The sequence below is a fragment of the Ovis canadensis genome, chromosome X, assembly GCF_042477335.2.
Source record: "Ovis canadensis isolate MfBH-ARS-UI-01 breed Bighorn chromosome X, ARS-UI_OviCan_v2, whole genome shotgun sequence".
NCBI lineage: Eukaryota > Metazoa > Chordata > Mammalia > Artiodactyla > Bovidae > Ovis > Ovis canadensis.
This window is the reverse complement of record NC_091727.1, coordinates 30055326-30071397: the sequence shown is the minus strand read 5'-3', so window position 1 is coordinate 30071397 and position 16072 is coordinate 30055326. Positions and strand designations below refer to the sequence as shown.

Here is a 16072-nt window from a genome sequence, read left to right as displayed (position 1 = left end):
AAAGTTACAAATTTCTAGTTATAAAATAAGTAAGTACTATGGATATAATGTACAACATGACTATACCTAACACTGCTGTTTATTATACAGGGAAGTTGTTAATAGACAGTAAATCATATGAGTTCTCATCACAAGGAGAAGTTTTTTCCTTTTTTCTTTCTTTTATTTTTATTGTATCTATATGTGAAGATGGATATTAGCTGAGCCTATTATGGTACTTTTTTCATAATCCATGTAATTCAAACCATTAGGTTATATGCCTTGAACTTGCAAAATGATGTATGTCAATTATTTCTCAATAAAACTAGGGGAAAAAAAGAAAAAAGACGGTAAGAGTTGGCAGCATGCTATAGAGAACATGAGATTTGGAGTAAAAAGGCTTGATTCCTATCACTTAGCTTACGATTTTGAGTAAAGTATACACCAAAATCAGCTATATAAGTTTCTCCTTCTGAAACTCAAAAACACAATCTAGATAATTCACGTGTAGGCAAATTATCTAATTACCACCACCAAAAAATACCCCCAAACAAACAAAAAACCCGAGGGTGTTTCTAAATGATTTTATGGAAGTACTGTGTGTCACCGAAGACAATGTTCCATCATGAGGACAATGATTCCTGAAACACTTAATAGTCAGTAACCTTATAACTAAAGAAGAATGAAAAATAAATTCTATGACATAAGACTGTATAGATACCAATTTATTGCAAATGCTTTAAATGGAACAGTTCTTCTTATTTTCCAGGGTCAGTGGGTAGAGATTATGAAAGACTGCTCTGATTCACTTTGTCCAATATCTGTAATAATTCTTAAAGTAGAACTAGAAGAGATTTCTTTCTTTATCTTTAAAATAGGAATCATATTAGTTATTGTAGTGTTTGCATAAGCTTACCCTGCCAAGCCCTGCCATCATTATGAATAAGCACATCCCTCAAATCCCATACACAGGAGATTAAAGCAAAAGAAAGCACTTTATAATCTGAGAAAAACAAACAAAAAGTAGATTCACCCTGTCTAGCACAAGATCCCCCCGCCTTCAAATGAAGTCTTAAGCTTCTTCCCATAAACTATACCTTAATGAAATCTTACATAGTACCTTACTGACATCTACCAAAACAATCATCAGTTTAAAACAGCTTACTCTTTGCTGTTTCCTTTTATTCATGGACTATAACATTATAATCTTGTTTTTCTTTAAATATCTGTTATATTTTTTTTGTTTTTAGCGACAATTCTAAAATCTAGACATCCTTGAAAGATTTTTGGAACAATTCTTTTATTCATGACTCTGAGCCTTTTGTTTCCACAAATAAATAAATGTGGTATGGAATCTTGAATTCATAATGCTGTACAAGTAGTAAGTATTTACTAGTAAGTGTTCATCACTCAAAGTGAAAGAGCTATAAAAATGATGTGCCTGAAGGGCCATTTTAGTATAGATGAAGGAGAAAATGACTACATCTTGGGATCATGAGGGGAATCTCTGTAAGTTAGGGGGAAACATGAGCTGTATATGAAAGAGGAAAAGAGAAGGGAGGGAGAAGAGACAAGAAGGAAGGAAAGAAAGAAGGATGGCCTATCTTTACACAAGCATTTAAACAGAGTGGCAGGAAAATCTTAGTCAGAGGCATGTAGGGGAAAATGAGCCTGATAACAGTATTTTCTTTGTAAATATTCTGGCAAACATGGTGAGACATCATATCAGTGTATATTCAGCTCTAGAGACAGTAGGTTGCCTTTATCAGGATGCTCAGCTAGCATTTAATTAGAATAAGGGAACACTCTAGAGCCACTACAAACACTTCAACTATCATTATTTCTGATCAAAAGTAGATGCTTCATGAATTAGCACAATGGATATTAGAAATCAAGTTTCACTGCTAAAATTAACGACTTTTTTTACTAAGCATAATGGATTTTGGAAATGGACCCTCAATGTTGAAATCAGTGCTACTTAAGACATATGCCCAAGAAATCATAAACAAAATGAAAAGACAACTAATAGAATGGGATAAAATATTTGCAAATGATGCAATTGACAAGGGATTAACTTCCAAAATATCCGAAGAGCTCATAGAGCTAAAACAAACAAACAAACAAAAACAAAAACAAAAAAAACGAACGATTCATAAAATGGGCAGAAGACCTAAATGGATATTTCTCCAAGAAGACATACTGATGGTTAACAGGTACATGAAAAAATTCTCAACATTAGTAATTATTAGAAAAATGCAAACCAAAACTACGATGAGGTACCACCTCTCACCTGTCAGAATGGCCATCATTTAAAAAAATCTACAAATAACAAATGCTGGAGAGTGTGTGGAAAACAGTAACCCTCCTATACTGTTGTGGGGAATGTAGTACAGCTACTGTGGAGAACAGTATGGAGGCTCCTTAAAACACTGAAAACAGAATTACCATATGATCCAGCATTCCCACTCCTGGGTATATATCCAGAGAAAACTCTCATTCAAAAAGATACATGCACGCCAGAGTTCACTGCAGTACTACTGACAATAGTCAAGACATGGAAGTAACCTAAATGTCCATTGACAGATAAATGGACAAGGAATATGTCCACATACACAAACATGCATACAACGGAATATTACTCAGCCAGAAAAGGGTGAAATAATACCATTTGCAGCAACATGGATGGACCTAGAGATTATCATACTAAATGAAGTAAGCTAGACAGAAAAATACAAATACCATATGATATCACTTACATGTGGAATCTAAAATAACATAGAAATGAAGTTATTTACAGAACAGGAATAGATCCAGAGATGGAAAACAAACTTATGGTTACGTGAAAGTGGGGGAGGGATAAATTAAGAGTTTGTCAGAATGGCTGCGATCCAAAAATCTGCAAGCAATAAATGTTAGAGAGGGTGTGGAGAAAAGGGAACCCTCCTACACTGTTGGTGGGAATGCAAACTAGTACAGCCACTATGGAGAACAGTGTGGAGATTCCTTAAAAAATTGCAAATAGAACTACCTTATGACCCAGCAATCCCACTGCTGGGCATACACACCAAGGAAATCAGAATTGAAAGAGACACATGTACCCCAATGTTCATCACAGCACTGTTTATAATAGCCAGGACATGGAAACAACCTAGATGTCCATCAGCAGATGAATGGATAAGAAAGCTGTGGTACATATACACAATGGAGTATTACTCAGCTGTTAAAAAGAATTCATTTGAATCAGTTCTGATGAGATGGATGAAACTGGAGCCGATTATACAGAGTGAAGTAAGCCAGAAAGAAAAACACCAATACAGTATACTAACACATATATATGGAATTTAGGAAGATGGCAATGACGACCCTGTATGCAAGACAGGAAAAAAGACACAGCTGTGTATAATGGACTTTTGGACTCAGAGGGAGAGGGAGAGGGTGGGATGATTTGGGAGAATGGCATTGTAACATGTATACTATCATGTAAGAATTGAATCGCCAGTCTATGTCTGATGCAGGATACAGCATGCTTGGGGCTGGTGCATGGGGATGACCCACAGAGATGTTATGGGGAGGGAGGTGGGAGGGGGGGTTCATGTTTGGGAACACATGTAAGAATTAAAGATTTTAAAATTAAAAAAATAAAAAAATAAACTAAAACAAACAAACAAAAAAAAAAGAGTTTGTGATTAACATGCATGCTCTACTATATATAAAATAGATAAGCAACAAGGATTTACTGTATATCATAGGGAACTATAATGAGTATTTTGGAAGAACCTATAAGGGAAAAAAATCTGAAAGAGAATAAATATATTTATGTGTATACACACACACACACACACACACACACACACACATATATATATATAACTGAATCACTTTGCCATACACCTGAAAATAACACAACGTTATTGTAAATCAACTATACTTCAACAAGAAAAGACATGAGTAACTTAACATCATTTAGAGACACATCCCACTCCTCAGATGGCTAGTGGGGCCAGAGACCTTTCCGCTTAGGGAAACTGTTTCAGACTTGATTTCAAATGGTCCTGCGTCCTAACAAAGAATATTTCTTTTGGGTTTATCATACATCCAAATTTATTGCAGAAAGAATTTTAAAAGTTACATGTAATAGAAAAGACAGTAAATATTAAATAAATTTTTGAAAAAATATAGATATAACATCTCAAATTATAATGCCCTAGAATGTTCTTTTCATGTCTGAATAGTACCTTTCAGTTCTTATCAACATGGACACATAGCTCTCTTCAAAGCTGATCATCATAGTATACAAATCTTTTTATATTCTGCTTTTCATTGACTACCATGACAGTTTCCTGTATCATACATAGTTCCCAGTTGATGAGGAATATTCTTAGACATCATTAGATGGTTAGCCTAATCCTGACACCGGGATACTCACATGTGCCTCAAGGGCAAGGTTTTTTTGGGAACTCTCATAAACATTCATGTGACACAGAGTTGAATCTTCTTCAAGTTGATAGGATAGGTTACATGTTCATTTATTAAGAAATGTATATGCAGCAGAATTTGTACAAATTTTCTTTCAGTATTTTATGGAATCAAGGTGGTAGAGTAGTAATTAATCTTCTCCTACCTCTAACCATTAGAGTTAGCTCATTTACCAAAGGGACCTGAGAATTATGGGTAACTGCATTGTCTTGGGTCCATTCTCAACAGCTGTGTTTGTCCAAAGACCAGCATCTCATTCTAACTGGGAATTATGTATGATCAGATTCTATGGGGTTGGCAAGGCTACACATGTTTAGTTGGGTTACCCTGTTACAGTAGGTGCTTTCTGAGCTAAGAAAGCTTTCTTCTCTGGCAGGATGAAATATCAATAATCATAACCAGGAGAAGTACCAATAATCTCAGATATGCAGATGACACCACCCTTATGGCTGAAAGCGAAGAACTAAAGAGACTCTTGATGAAAGTGAAAGAGGAGAGTGAAAAAGTTGGCTTTAAACTCAACATTCAGAAAACGAAGATCATGGCATCCGGTCTGATCACTTCATGGCAAATAGGTGGGGAAACAGTGGAAACAGTGACAGACTTTATTTTTTGGGCTCCAAAATCACTGCAGATGGTGACTGCAGCCATGAAATTAAAAGACGCTTGCTCCTTGGAAGAAAAGTTATGACCAACCTAGACAGCATAATAAAAAGAAGAGACATTACTTTGGCAATGAAGGTCCGTCTAGTGAAAGCTATGTTTTTTTCCAGTAGTCATGTATGGATGTGAGTTGGACTGTAAAGAAAGCTGAGTGCCAAAGAATTGATGCTTTTGAACTGTGGTATTGGAGAAGACTCTTGAGAGTCCCTTGGACAGCAAGGAGATATATCCAGTCCATCCTAAAGGAAATTAGTCCTGAATATTCATTGGAAGGACTGATGTTGAAGCTGAAACTCCAATACTGTGGTCAACTGATGTGAAGAACTGACTCATTTGAAAAGACCCTGATGCTGGGAAAGATTGAAGGTAAGAGGAGAAGGGGATGACAGAGGATAAGATGGTTGCATGGTATCACCGACTCAATGGACATGGGTTTGGGTGGACTCTGGGAGTTGGTGATGGACAGGGAAGCCTGGCGTGCTGTGGTTCACGGGGTCACAAAGAGTCAGACACAACTGAGCGACTGAACTGAAAGTTCACATCGTCTGAATCAGTACTGTATTCTGAAGAACTATCATCTTCTAAGACAGTATTATATATGTATCTGCATAAAATTCACTGAAAAGTCCTTTACTCAAAATTTTGTGATGTGGCATTTTTGAAAGTTTTATAGTAATAAACTTGCATTTATAATACACAGAAGGTTGGGATAAAAACTGAACAGAGCAAAATACGAATGATAACGACAGTTGTAAGTTGTGTAATCAACCTTTGATTAAGTTAAAGCTCTAAAAACTATGCACAGTCATGTTAATTGTATCACTCTGTATAAAAATGTATTGATATATCTCTGGTCAATAATGTTTGGGTAACAAAAGATGTGTTAATATATCTCTTGTCAATAATGTGTTAGTTGAGCATGATAACCAGTTGGAAATGGCAGATGGAGAGGAAGTGAAGCAAATGAGGTAAAGGACGATACAGAGAATTGAGATGTAAAATGGAAAATGGTAAGGAATGAGTGTGGGGGGATGCGTGATGCAAAAGCTGGTCTTGGTTCCTATCATAGTGTAAAAAAACCAAAAGGTTATGAGAAAATGATAATAAAACAAGAGAACTTGGAGAAAGACATTTAGGAGAAATTCGTACATAAATGCAACTGTAGACAGGGTTGTACATATGATCCAAAAATGTGGTGCTGCAGAATTAAAAGAGAAATGCTAAGGCCTGAGTCTAGGGGAAACATTACAATGTAAGGTTGTGTAGAAGGTTACAAAGACTGATGTGAACAAACCAAGAGAGCAAAGCATCAGTATGTTTCATCTTGGAAAAACAGAATCTTTCTGATACAGAACTGATACAGTCAGGTAATGCCCATTGTAAAGACTTGAAAGGAATCGACTGAATGTGTCCAGATGCCAAACAGTCCATTTCCTAGTCTGATACAGTGAAGGAAATTAGGAAAATTTGGGGATTTAGACCTGGGTTTCAATTCTGTCTTTCTGGTTGTATGATTTTCTCAGTATCAATAAAATAGTCAACACAACACTTGTCGTTTAATACATACGTAAGAAATGGTCAATGAATCTGTTATTAACAATCACTGTAGTACTGACATTACTTCAAAGTTTCTTTCCCTCTTCTTCTTCATGCTGGTTTCCTTTCTTTCCAAGAGCACTTCATGTATTCCCATTTCAGGGGAGGTAACATTGTAGCCAAGAATAAAGATAGCTGATCAACTTTGACTTTCAAATTACAGTTTCTGAAGCCAAGTCAAGAAAAGTGTGCATTCTCTTAACAATTATCTCTTCTTTGGAAGAAGAAAGGACTTGTGGGAGGGCTAGGAAGAATGGGGATTCATGATGTTAGAGAAATTTTTCAATACTGCAATAGTAGATATTTATTCAATTATAACAATGTGTAGAAGAATCCAAGGAGATGCAACTGAGGTTCAGTAACATCTAACTCTAAACATCTAAACTTAAATCAAATCCCTTACAATTATACAGTGTAAGTGACAAATAGATACAAGGGATTAGATCTGATAGACAGAGTGCCTGAAGAACTATGGACAGAGGTTCATGACTTTGTACAGGAGGCAGTGATCAAGACCATCCCCAAGAAAAACAAATACAAAAAGGCAAAATGGTTGTCTGAGGAGGCCTTACAAATAGCTGAGAAAAGAAGAGAAACTAAAGGCAAAGGAGAAAAGGAAAGATGTACCCATCTGAATGCAGAGTTCCAAAGAATAGCAAGGAGAGATAAGAAAGTCTTCCTCAGTGGTCAATGCAAAGAAATAGAGGAAAATAATAGAATGGGAAAGACTAGAGATCTCTTCAAGAAACCTAGAGATACCAAGGGAACATTTCATGCAAAGATGGGCACAATAAGGACAGAAATGGTATGGATCTGACAGAAGTAGAAGATATCAAGAAGAGGTGGCAAGAATACACAGAAGAACTGTACAAAAAAGATCTTCATGACCCAGATAACCACGATGGTGTGATCATTCACCTAGAGCCAGACATCCTGGAATGTGAAGTCAAGTGGGCCTTAGGAAGCATCACTATGAACAAAGCTAGTGGAGGTGATGGAATTCCAGCTGAGCTATTTCAAATCCTGAAAGATGATGCTGTGAAAGTGCTGCACTCAATATGCCAGCAAATTTGGAAAACTCAGCAGTGGCCACAGGACTGGAAAAGGTTAGTTTTCATTCCAATCCCAAAGAAAGGCAATGCCAAAGAATGCTCAAACTACCACACAATTGCACTCATGTCACATGCTAGTAATGCTCAAAATTCTCCAAGCCAGGCTTCAACAGTACATGAACTGTGAACTTCCAGATGTTCAAGCTGGATTTAGAAAGGGCAGAGGAACCAGAGATCAAGTTGCCAACATCTGCTGGATCATCGAAAAAGCAAGAGAGTTCCAAAAAACATCTACTTCTGCTTTATTGACTATGCCAAAGCATTTGACTGTGTGGATTATAACAAACTGTGGAAAATTCAAGAGACGGGCTACCAGACCACCTTACCTGCCTCCTGAGAAACCTGTACGCAGGTCAAAAAGCAACAGTTAGAAATGGACATGGAACAACAGACTGGTTCCAAATTGGGAAAGGAGGATGTGAAGGCTATATATTGTCACCCTGCTTATTTAACTTATATGCAGAGTATATCATGAGAAACATCGGGCTGGAAGAAGCACAAGCTGGAATCAAGATTGCTGGGAGAAATATCAATAACCTCAGACATGCCAATGACATCATCCTTATGGCAGAAAGTGAAGAAGAACTAAAGAGCCTCTTGATGAAAGTGAAAGAGGAGAGTGAAAAAGTTGGCTTCAAGCTCAACATTCAGAAAAACAAAGCTCATGGCATTTGGTCCCATCACTTCATGGCAAATAGATGGGGAACAATGGAAACAGTGAGAGACTATTTTTCTGGGCTCCAAAATCACTGCAGATGGTGACTGCAGCCATGAAATTAAATGATGCTTGCTCCTTGGAAGAAAAGCTATGACCCATCTAGACAGCATATTATAAAGTAGAGACATTACTTTGCCAACAAAGGTCTGTCTAGTGAAAGCTGTGATTTTTCCAGTAGTCATGTATGGATGTGAGAGTTGGACTACAAAGAAAGCTGAGCGCTGAGGAACTGATGCTTTTAAACTGTGGTGTTGAAGAAGACTCTTGAGAGTCCCTTGGGCAGCAAGGAGATATATCCAGTCCATCCTAAAGGAAATTAGTCCTGAATGTTCATTGGAAGGACTGATGTTGAAGCTGAAACTCCAATACTGTGGCCAACTGATGTGAAGAACTGACTCATTTGAAAAGATCCTGATGCTGGGAAAGATTGAAGGTGAGAGGAGAAGGGGATGGCAGAGGATGAGATGACTGAATGGTATCACCAGCTTGATTGACATGAGTTTCACTAAGCTCCGGAAGTTGGTGATGGACAGGGAAGCCTGGCATGCTGTAGACCATGGGCTCACAGAGTCGGACGTGACTGAGCTACTGAACTGAACTGAAACTGTTTAGAATCTTCTACCATTCATAATGTGACAAAAAATTATACTGGAAATTTATCATTTGGGTGAAATCCTTCATATCATTTAGAACAAAAATTATATCCAAAATAATGTTAATAGATAAAATGAGACTTGTTTAGGTAATATCTTTTCAAATACCTTCTACTGTGTTAATTGTGCAAATAACATCAGATCTTGAAGCTATGCCGAACATACCAAATTTTTAAAAGGCTGAAAATAACAAGGGCTCAGTGTTCAATCAAATAAATGCTTTGAAAATATACCTATATTCAAATCCCATCTTGGCCACTTACAATAATACTAGTGGTATCTTCTTTAGTAAGTTATTTAACTCTGGGAGCCTCAGTTGCTTTATCAGTAAAAGAGAGATTATACTATTGACCTGAGTTTTTCCGAGGTTTAGCAAAAATGATTTTAAGAAGGCCTAGTACTCAGCTTGATTCTAATTCAACAATGACTCTGACTTTGGCAATTGTCTCATATCTCTTTGAAGAAGTAGCAAAAAAATTAATAATCTGTATGAATAGGCAAGAAAGTTAGAAACAAAGAATAAATAGGCTAATCGGTACTTTAAAATGAGAAAAAAAGCAGTCTTGCTGTAGCACAGATTTCACTGTAATGGCAAGGGGAGAAGGCTACAGAGAGGAGTGTTAGGGATGCTGAATAAATTGCTCCTCTTCACAAGTCTGACAGCCTACACTCTACCTGTGACTTACCCTAGAGGCCTGTGGAAATGTGGTAACATAGGCAATTGTTTCATTTTCCTTTGTAATGGTAAGTGAAAAATGGATAGTCAATAAAAAGAGATTATGAAAATGATCAAGAAATACTGATCGTATGTACTGTTTATTGTCACTTCACATGTGCTTCCTATGTTGCAAATTAATGTTATATATGAATCACTTTCAAATGACCAAAAAAGGAAAAAAAAAAACAAACTTTAGTCCACTAATGGGCAGTTTACGGAGTTCAATTTTAACAACTCCAAATTATTCTTAGATTGTAAACATATTTATGACTGACCAGAGGCAAATAATAATAATGATTATATGAAAACAATATTTACTTACCCAGTTGGAGCACAAGTATTAGATTTATTATTATCAAAACAATGTGTTTGTACACTTCCCTCTCTGTGGGTCCCCACTTGGAATAAAAATTAGCCTGTCCAAATAAAGCTAAATAAACAGGGTTGAAAGACTGCTGGATGAATTCTAAAATACTCAGTACTGTTTATTATAACTGATCAGGCTAAACAAGAGACAAATTAAGATTCACTTCAAACTACTGAGCTAGGGAGCACGATTAAAAGAGACACTCCTTACCTATACAGGAGTAAAGCTGGACTTTTCAGTACTGATTACAAGGTGAGAGAAATGAACAATCTGATAACACTGTAGACAGCGTTTGTAATTCAGAAGTGCTCTTTGGAACACCATTCTAAAAACGGTAAGTGCTGCTTTCTTATTTTTAGAGGATAATACCTATTGGCTCCAAAGCATCACACATAGCATTCCATATAAAAGATGAATTTACCAACTGAACATTGAAAGACTCTAAGAGATGCTGCAAATGGTTATTCAGGTAACTTTTCTTTCCTTCAGCAAAACAAAAGCAGGAAACAAATATGAATAGAAAGAACATTACAAGAGGGGACTCAGCTTACCTCCATCTAGCTCCTCAGCCCCAAAATGATTCCTGTAGAAGAGCATGATTTCTATCTTGTAACATTTGTAGATGGTCACCAAACAAACAAGCAGCAGAAGGATAGCACCAAGCCCTCCAGCAAGTTCAACTGTATACATCAGCTCTAGAAAAAAAAATTACCAGAGGGAATTATACCATATTCACATACAAAATCATAAATTCAACTTGATTTCACACTTTTGTGAATGAGGTCAGATGTGGGTAATGGATTGACACAACCCCTTTCCTTTCTGCAGTAGAATGTGACCTTTTGATAACTTTCTAGCTGTTTCCTTGGTAACCCGATAAGGTGGTATGTGGTAACTGTGTTGCTAAGCAACATTGCTTATGGTAAGAATGAACCTACATTGGTAGATTGCATTTGGACTGATTTGTAAATACCTGATTGGAAACTATAATTTGGGGCTTGCTGGAGTGAAAGTGACTCTTACACACAAACATATTCTTGTAGGAATCCTGCAAGGTATGCTGGAGTTGATAAAAGAAATACTGGTTCCTCTGGAGACGAAGCTTTTAAGCCAGGATGGTTTCTGAACTCACCCAATCTGAATCTTAATCTTTCCCACCTCAGCTGTCACCCAGAGGTCAGGGCTGAGAAGAAATGAGGGGTGAACAGCACAGTTCCTGAAGGGCAGTGTGGAGTGTCGCATAGAGTTTGGGTGGACCACCTAATGAATACTGTCTGCTGGCTCCTGCCAGAAACACTAACACTTGTCTTTTTCAACAGAGTGGTGCCAATATGGCTGACCACAGTCTTGGAGGCTGAGTGATAACTTGGGATTAAGAACTAGGCTCCTTAGTGGATGTCACAGCGGACTATATGGTCATATTTTCCTTTCACTAAGCTCTTAAATGGGCTTCCCAGGTGGCTCAGTTGTAAAGAATTGGCCTGCCAGTGCAGGAGATGCTGGTTTGGTCCCGGGATCAGGAAGATTCACTGGAGAAGGAAATGGCAACTCATTCCAGTGTTTTTGCCTGGGAAATCCCATGGACAGAGGAACCTGGTGGGCTACAGTCCATGGGGTCACAAAGGAGTCAGTCACGACTTAGCCACTAAACAGCAGCAACAGAACTAAATATTTTTTCCTTATCCTTTCTTTCCCCTTTGACTTGGTATGTTACTACATTCTATCCAAAAGAGTAATTTTCTTGCCACCCTCTGTATACAAGTTCTCTTATTCCTATAGAATGTCTGTACAACATAAGAAATGATCAGACAATTTTAGAGATAAAACATTCACTTCTTTTTTCTCCTTCAGAGCTCATGCACAATGTAACAAATTCAATGATACTGGTATTTAAACATTAGGCCAGAATGCACAGATTTTGAAGTCCACTTTAGTGAAATGTTATTTAAACTGCCTGTGTATGTATTTTGATCTTGATCATCATAGTCCAAGTATTATCGATGGGTTGCTATTGTTCCTTGCAGTTGACAACTACCTTGAAAAGTACTAGTTTCCTTAATTACCACTAAAGATAACTATTCCTAAAATTATGGCCCTAAAGTAATGGTATTTTCAAGTCTGTAATTTACAATCCACTAAAGGGTTATCTAACTCTGTAATAGTAGATGTAGTCTTAGATTGAGAATTTTAAAAGAATCTATGGTTTTGCAGTGACAACTACTCTTGGCTTCCAAAATCACTCTTGAGATCTTCCTAATGGGGTGAAATCATCATGGGTGCAACGCAGTATCAGTGATAATCTGAAAAGTATGGCCATCATTTTCTCACAAGGACATTTTTTATTTGTGTGTATGTTTGCATGTGATGTCACTTAATCTGTGATGATTACAGGGAAAATAAAAAACCTCAGCCATATTTCTTCTTATCTAGTCATTAATTTCTAATTCAACAGTTGAATAAAAAGATACATATAACTAGTGTTTAATCAAGTGTAGATTTTTACTTTTATGCAAGATTTTTATTTTTTATTATGTTTATGCAAAATTTTTATGCAAGACATTTATACTACTTCGGTAGTATAAATGTATGCAGCTAAAAAATTTTTCCATTTAGGTTTTTTACATTGGTTTACATAGCATGTGTAAACTCTCTTGAAGAAAATGATATATTAGATTCAGTTCCACATTCTTTTGCTCTAAGCTGGACACATTCATTAATATGAGTGCCAGCCAATATTGCTTACACATTAGGTGAGGACAAAATTACTAGGGGTTAAATTCTGTTACAGTTAAAAGAAATGATGGGAACCCACTGCTGTATTTTATCTTTACATTACAATGTGAATGGTGTTGCCCTAGCAAATGTCATTTCCTTTTGAAATAGGATCTACTTTTCAGCTCAAGTTCAAGCTGCCCGGAGTGGCAGCATTTAAAAAATAAAAAGATTCCATTTCAGCACAATTCAACATCAGAGGATGGAAAAAGAAAATGCAAACCTTTAAAACTCTGTTTAGCCTCTGTGTTATTTTTTTTAAATGATAGACTCTGCCCCCTTTAAGGGACTGAGATGGAATACGTAAAATTGTAAAGCAAAATCGCTAGGCAAAACCTAAGGGAAACAGGCATTTGGTTAAACACAACAAATGAACAAGTGCCAAAGAGTTAACGTTTAAGGGCACCAGCAGTCATTTAGTTACAGGCAATTAACAATAGTCCATGGAAAGCTCAAGAATGGGCTAAGGGAAAACACATTGATTATTGCTGCAGTAGTAGACTGTTTTCGGAATAAATTGCTTCAATTTAAAACTAGATTTGCTACAAGCATTTTGAGCAATGACTACAATTTTTTCTTATCAAGACAGTTGGACCAAGCAACTCTTTAAAAGAAACAGCTAATTAAAATAAAGCGCATGCCATCCGCTAGTATATTGGATTACATTGCAAATAATAAATGCATTTGGTTTACACTAATCTTGCTGCAATTACCTAGTGTAGTCTGGGATCCTTTTTTTTTTTTTTTTTTTATTGGCCTGTACCTGGTGTTATTGTTTGCAAACTTTTTCTGCTAGGTATCTTTGAAGAGGTAAAGATGTTAACAGAGTTAAATCACAGTTTATAATTTTGAACTCTTCTCTTGGAGTATCCATTTTCTTCTATTTATACATATCATCTTGTTTAAAGTATAGCTGAAGATTTTAGGTGACTTATTATAGTTCATCCTAAAATTGCCTTGTTCACTATATAAAGTCCTTTCAAATGCTCTGCCCTGATTTATATGCAGTAAAATATAAGTTCGTGGGGGAAATGGCTGATAGACAATATAATGATCTTAGTTTATTCATTAGCCTCACCAAGTACATTTCTTTTTCTCTCATTGTGTTATAAAGAGCTAAACTTTATAAGGATTTATCCATCCACATAAATTCATATGCATATTTATTTCTCTGGAGCAGTATAACTTATTTGTTCCTGGCAGGAGGATAATTATACTCAGCCTACAAAGATATTCAACTCAATTCTACAATACATCAATGCAATTTAGAAGCAGTTATAACTTTTTTTGGCGACACATTAAGAAACTGAATTGCTATTCACATAATAGCAAGAAAATGTTTTCAGAAGGTATAAACTGGTATGTAAAGATAGTAGTTTTGCTCTTGAAAAAGTGCTTTTTGGAAGAAACAAGGGTAGCCATAATAATAATAGTAATAGTAATAATAATAAATGAAAATGGTCTCTGAATTTAACAACTTGATCTGTGCAGCCAAACATTTGGGCAAAAGATGACCTTCAAAGTAGTGTATTTTACCATTTAGGAAAGAGGTTTTCGGCCAAAGTATCAAATTAACTTTAATTTAGTGTCAATTGAGAATGCAAATCGGGTCTTGGCGGAGACCCATGATTAAGGCCTAGTTAGACTAAGCTCCCACAAGCCCTTGGATCTGAAATGTTATATATCCATAAACTATTAAAATGAAGAATTAAATGAAAGAAGAGACAGAAGAAATGCATTGTTCTTTATATAGTTACCCTCAGAATGCCCTTTTTCTTTCTCCAACCAGACAGGAAGGGTGCTAAATTTCTTTCTGTATTTTTTTTTTTCTGTGAAGTAGGGGAATGTTCACAAGTGGTATGTATTAAAAGACAATTTACAACAAGTAATGACAGAAATCAAGTAAAACATGAATCCATGAGTTTATATTAATTATAAGTAAATTAATAAAAAGGAAAGCTCTCCTTTAGAGCAGAATGCCAATTGGCAAATATAGAAGGAATAACAGAGTTGGAAATCACCACTTTCTACCATCCTAATAATAAATGACTCAGGAAAGAATTATCAACAGAGCCTAAAGTTAATGGATAAAAGATTGATGAGGTAGAACATTCATGCTATCTTAAAGCACCTCCTTACTGATTATTTACTAATGATTAAGGGAGAAACAGACATCATCTTAAGGAATTGACCAAATGAGCATCACCACTAATGGGACATGACACCGTGTACCTCCTGACGTAATGCATTAAGAAGGCATAACAACATTTATGCAGTATTCCAGCCACATATAAGAAAATATCTGCCCAAGGAGGAAATTACAAACTCAAACTGAGGGACACGGTATAAAAAATAAAATCTGGTTTCTATTCTTCGAAAAAGTCAAAGGCATAAAAGGCAAATAAAGGTTGGGGAACAATCCCAGATTAAAAGAGACTAAAAAGACTTGACAACTAAATGAATTGCATAATTCTGGATGGAAAACATGGTATAAGAATATTATGGGAATACCCTTTGAAATGTGAATATAAACTATATATTAGATAATAGCAGTCTATCAATTTTCAATTTTCCTAAATTTGATAAATATACTCTGATGTTGTAAGAAAATTTCCTTGTTTTTAGAAGATTCATGTTGAAAAATTTAATCATGATGTCTGCAATTTACTCTCATATGATTCAGAAATATGTGTTTGTATACATTGCGTAGATTTATCTTACCTAACCTGTCTAGATGAAGAGATAGAAGGCAAGTGTGGCAAAATGTTAATAACAGGTGAATCTAGTTGAAAAGGCTATATGGAAGTTTATTGTATTATTCTCACAGCTCTTCTGGAATGTCTGTAGGTTTCTTTTTTACGAACTAAAAGACTTTCACTATAGCATTTATCATTATAGGATATAATATTTAATTTTCTAATTATTATATTTATTATCTATTGTCTATCTCCTCCCATTGGAATTTAAATTCCATCAGGGCAAGTTTTTTTTTGTCTATTTTGTCCATATTTTTTTTTA

General features: G+C 36.0%; 1 protein-coding gene across 1 annotated transcript in view; it reads right to left on the bottom strand.

Annotated features, from left to right (window-relative positions):
* The window catches only part of IL1RAPL1 (interleukin 1 receptor accessory protein like 1), a 694793-nt gene that overhangs the window by 11364 nt on the left and 667357 nt on the right, over positions 1-16072 (bottom strand). The window contains exon 8 of the mRNA XM_070291165.1: positions 10834-10977. Within this exon, the coding sequence (XP_070147266.1) occupies positions 10834-10977 (144 nt within the window). The remainder of the gene's footprint in view (positions 1-10833; positions 10978-16072) is intronic.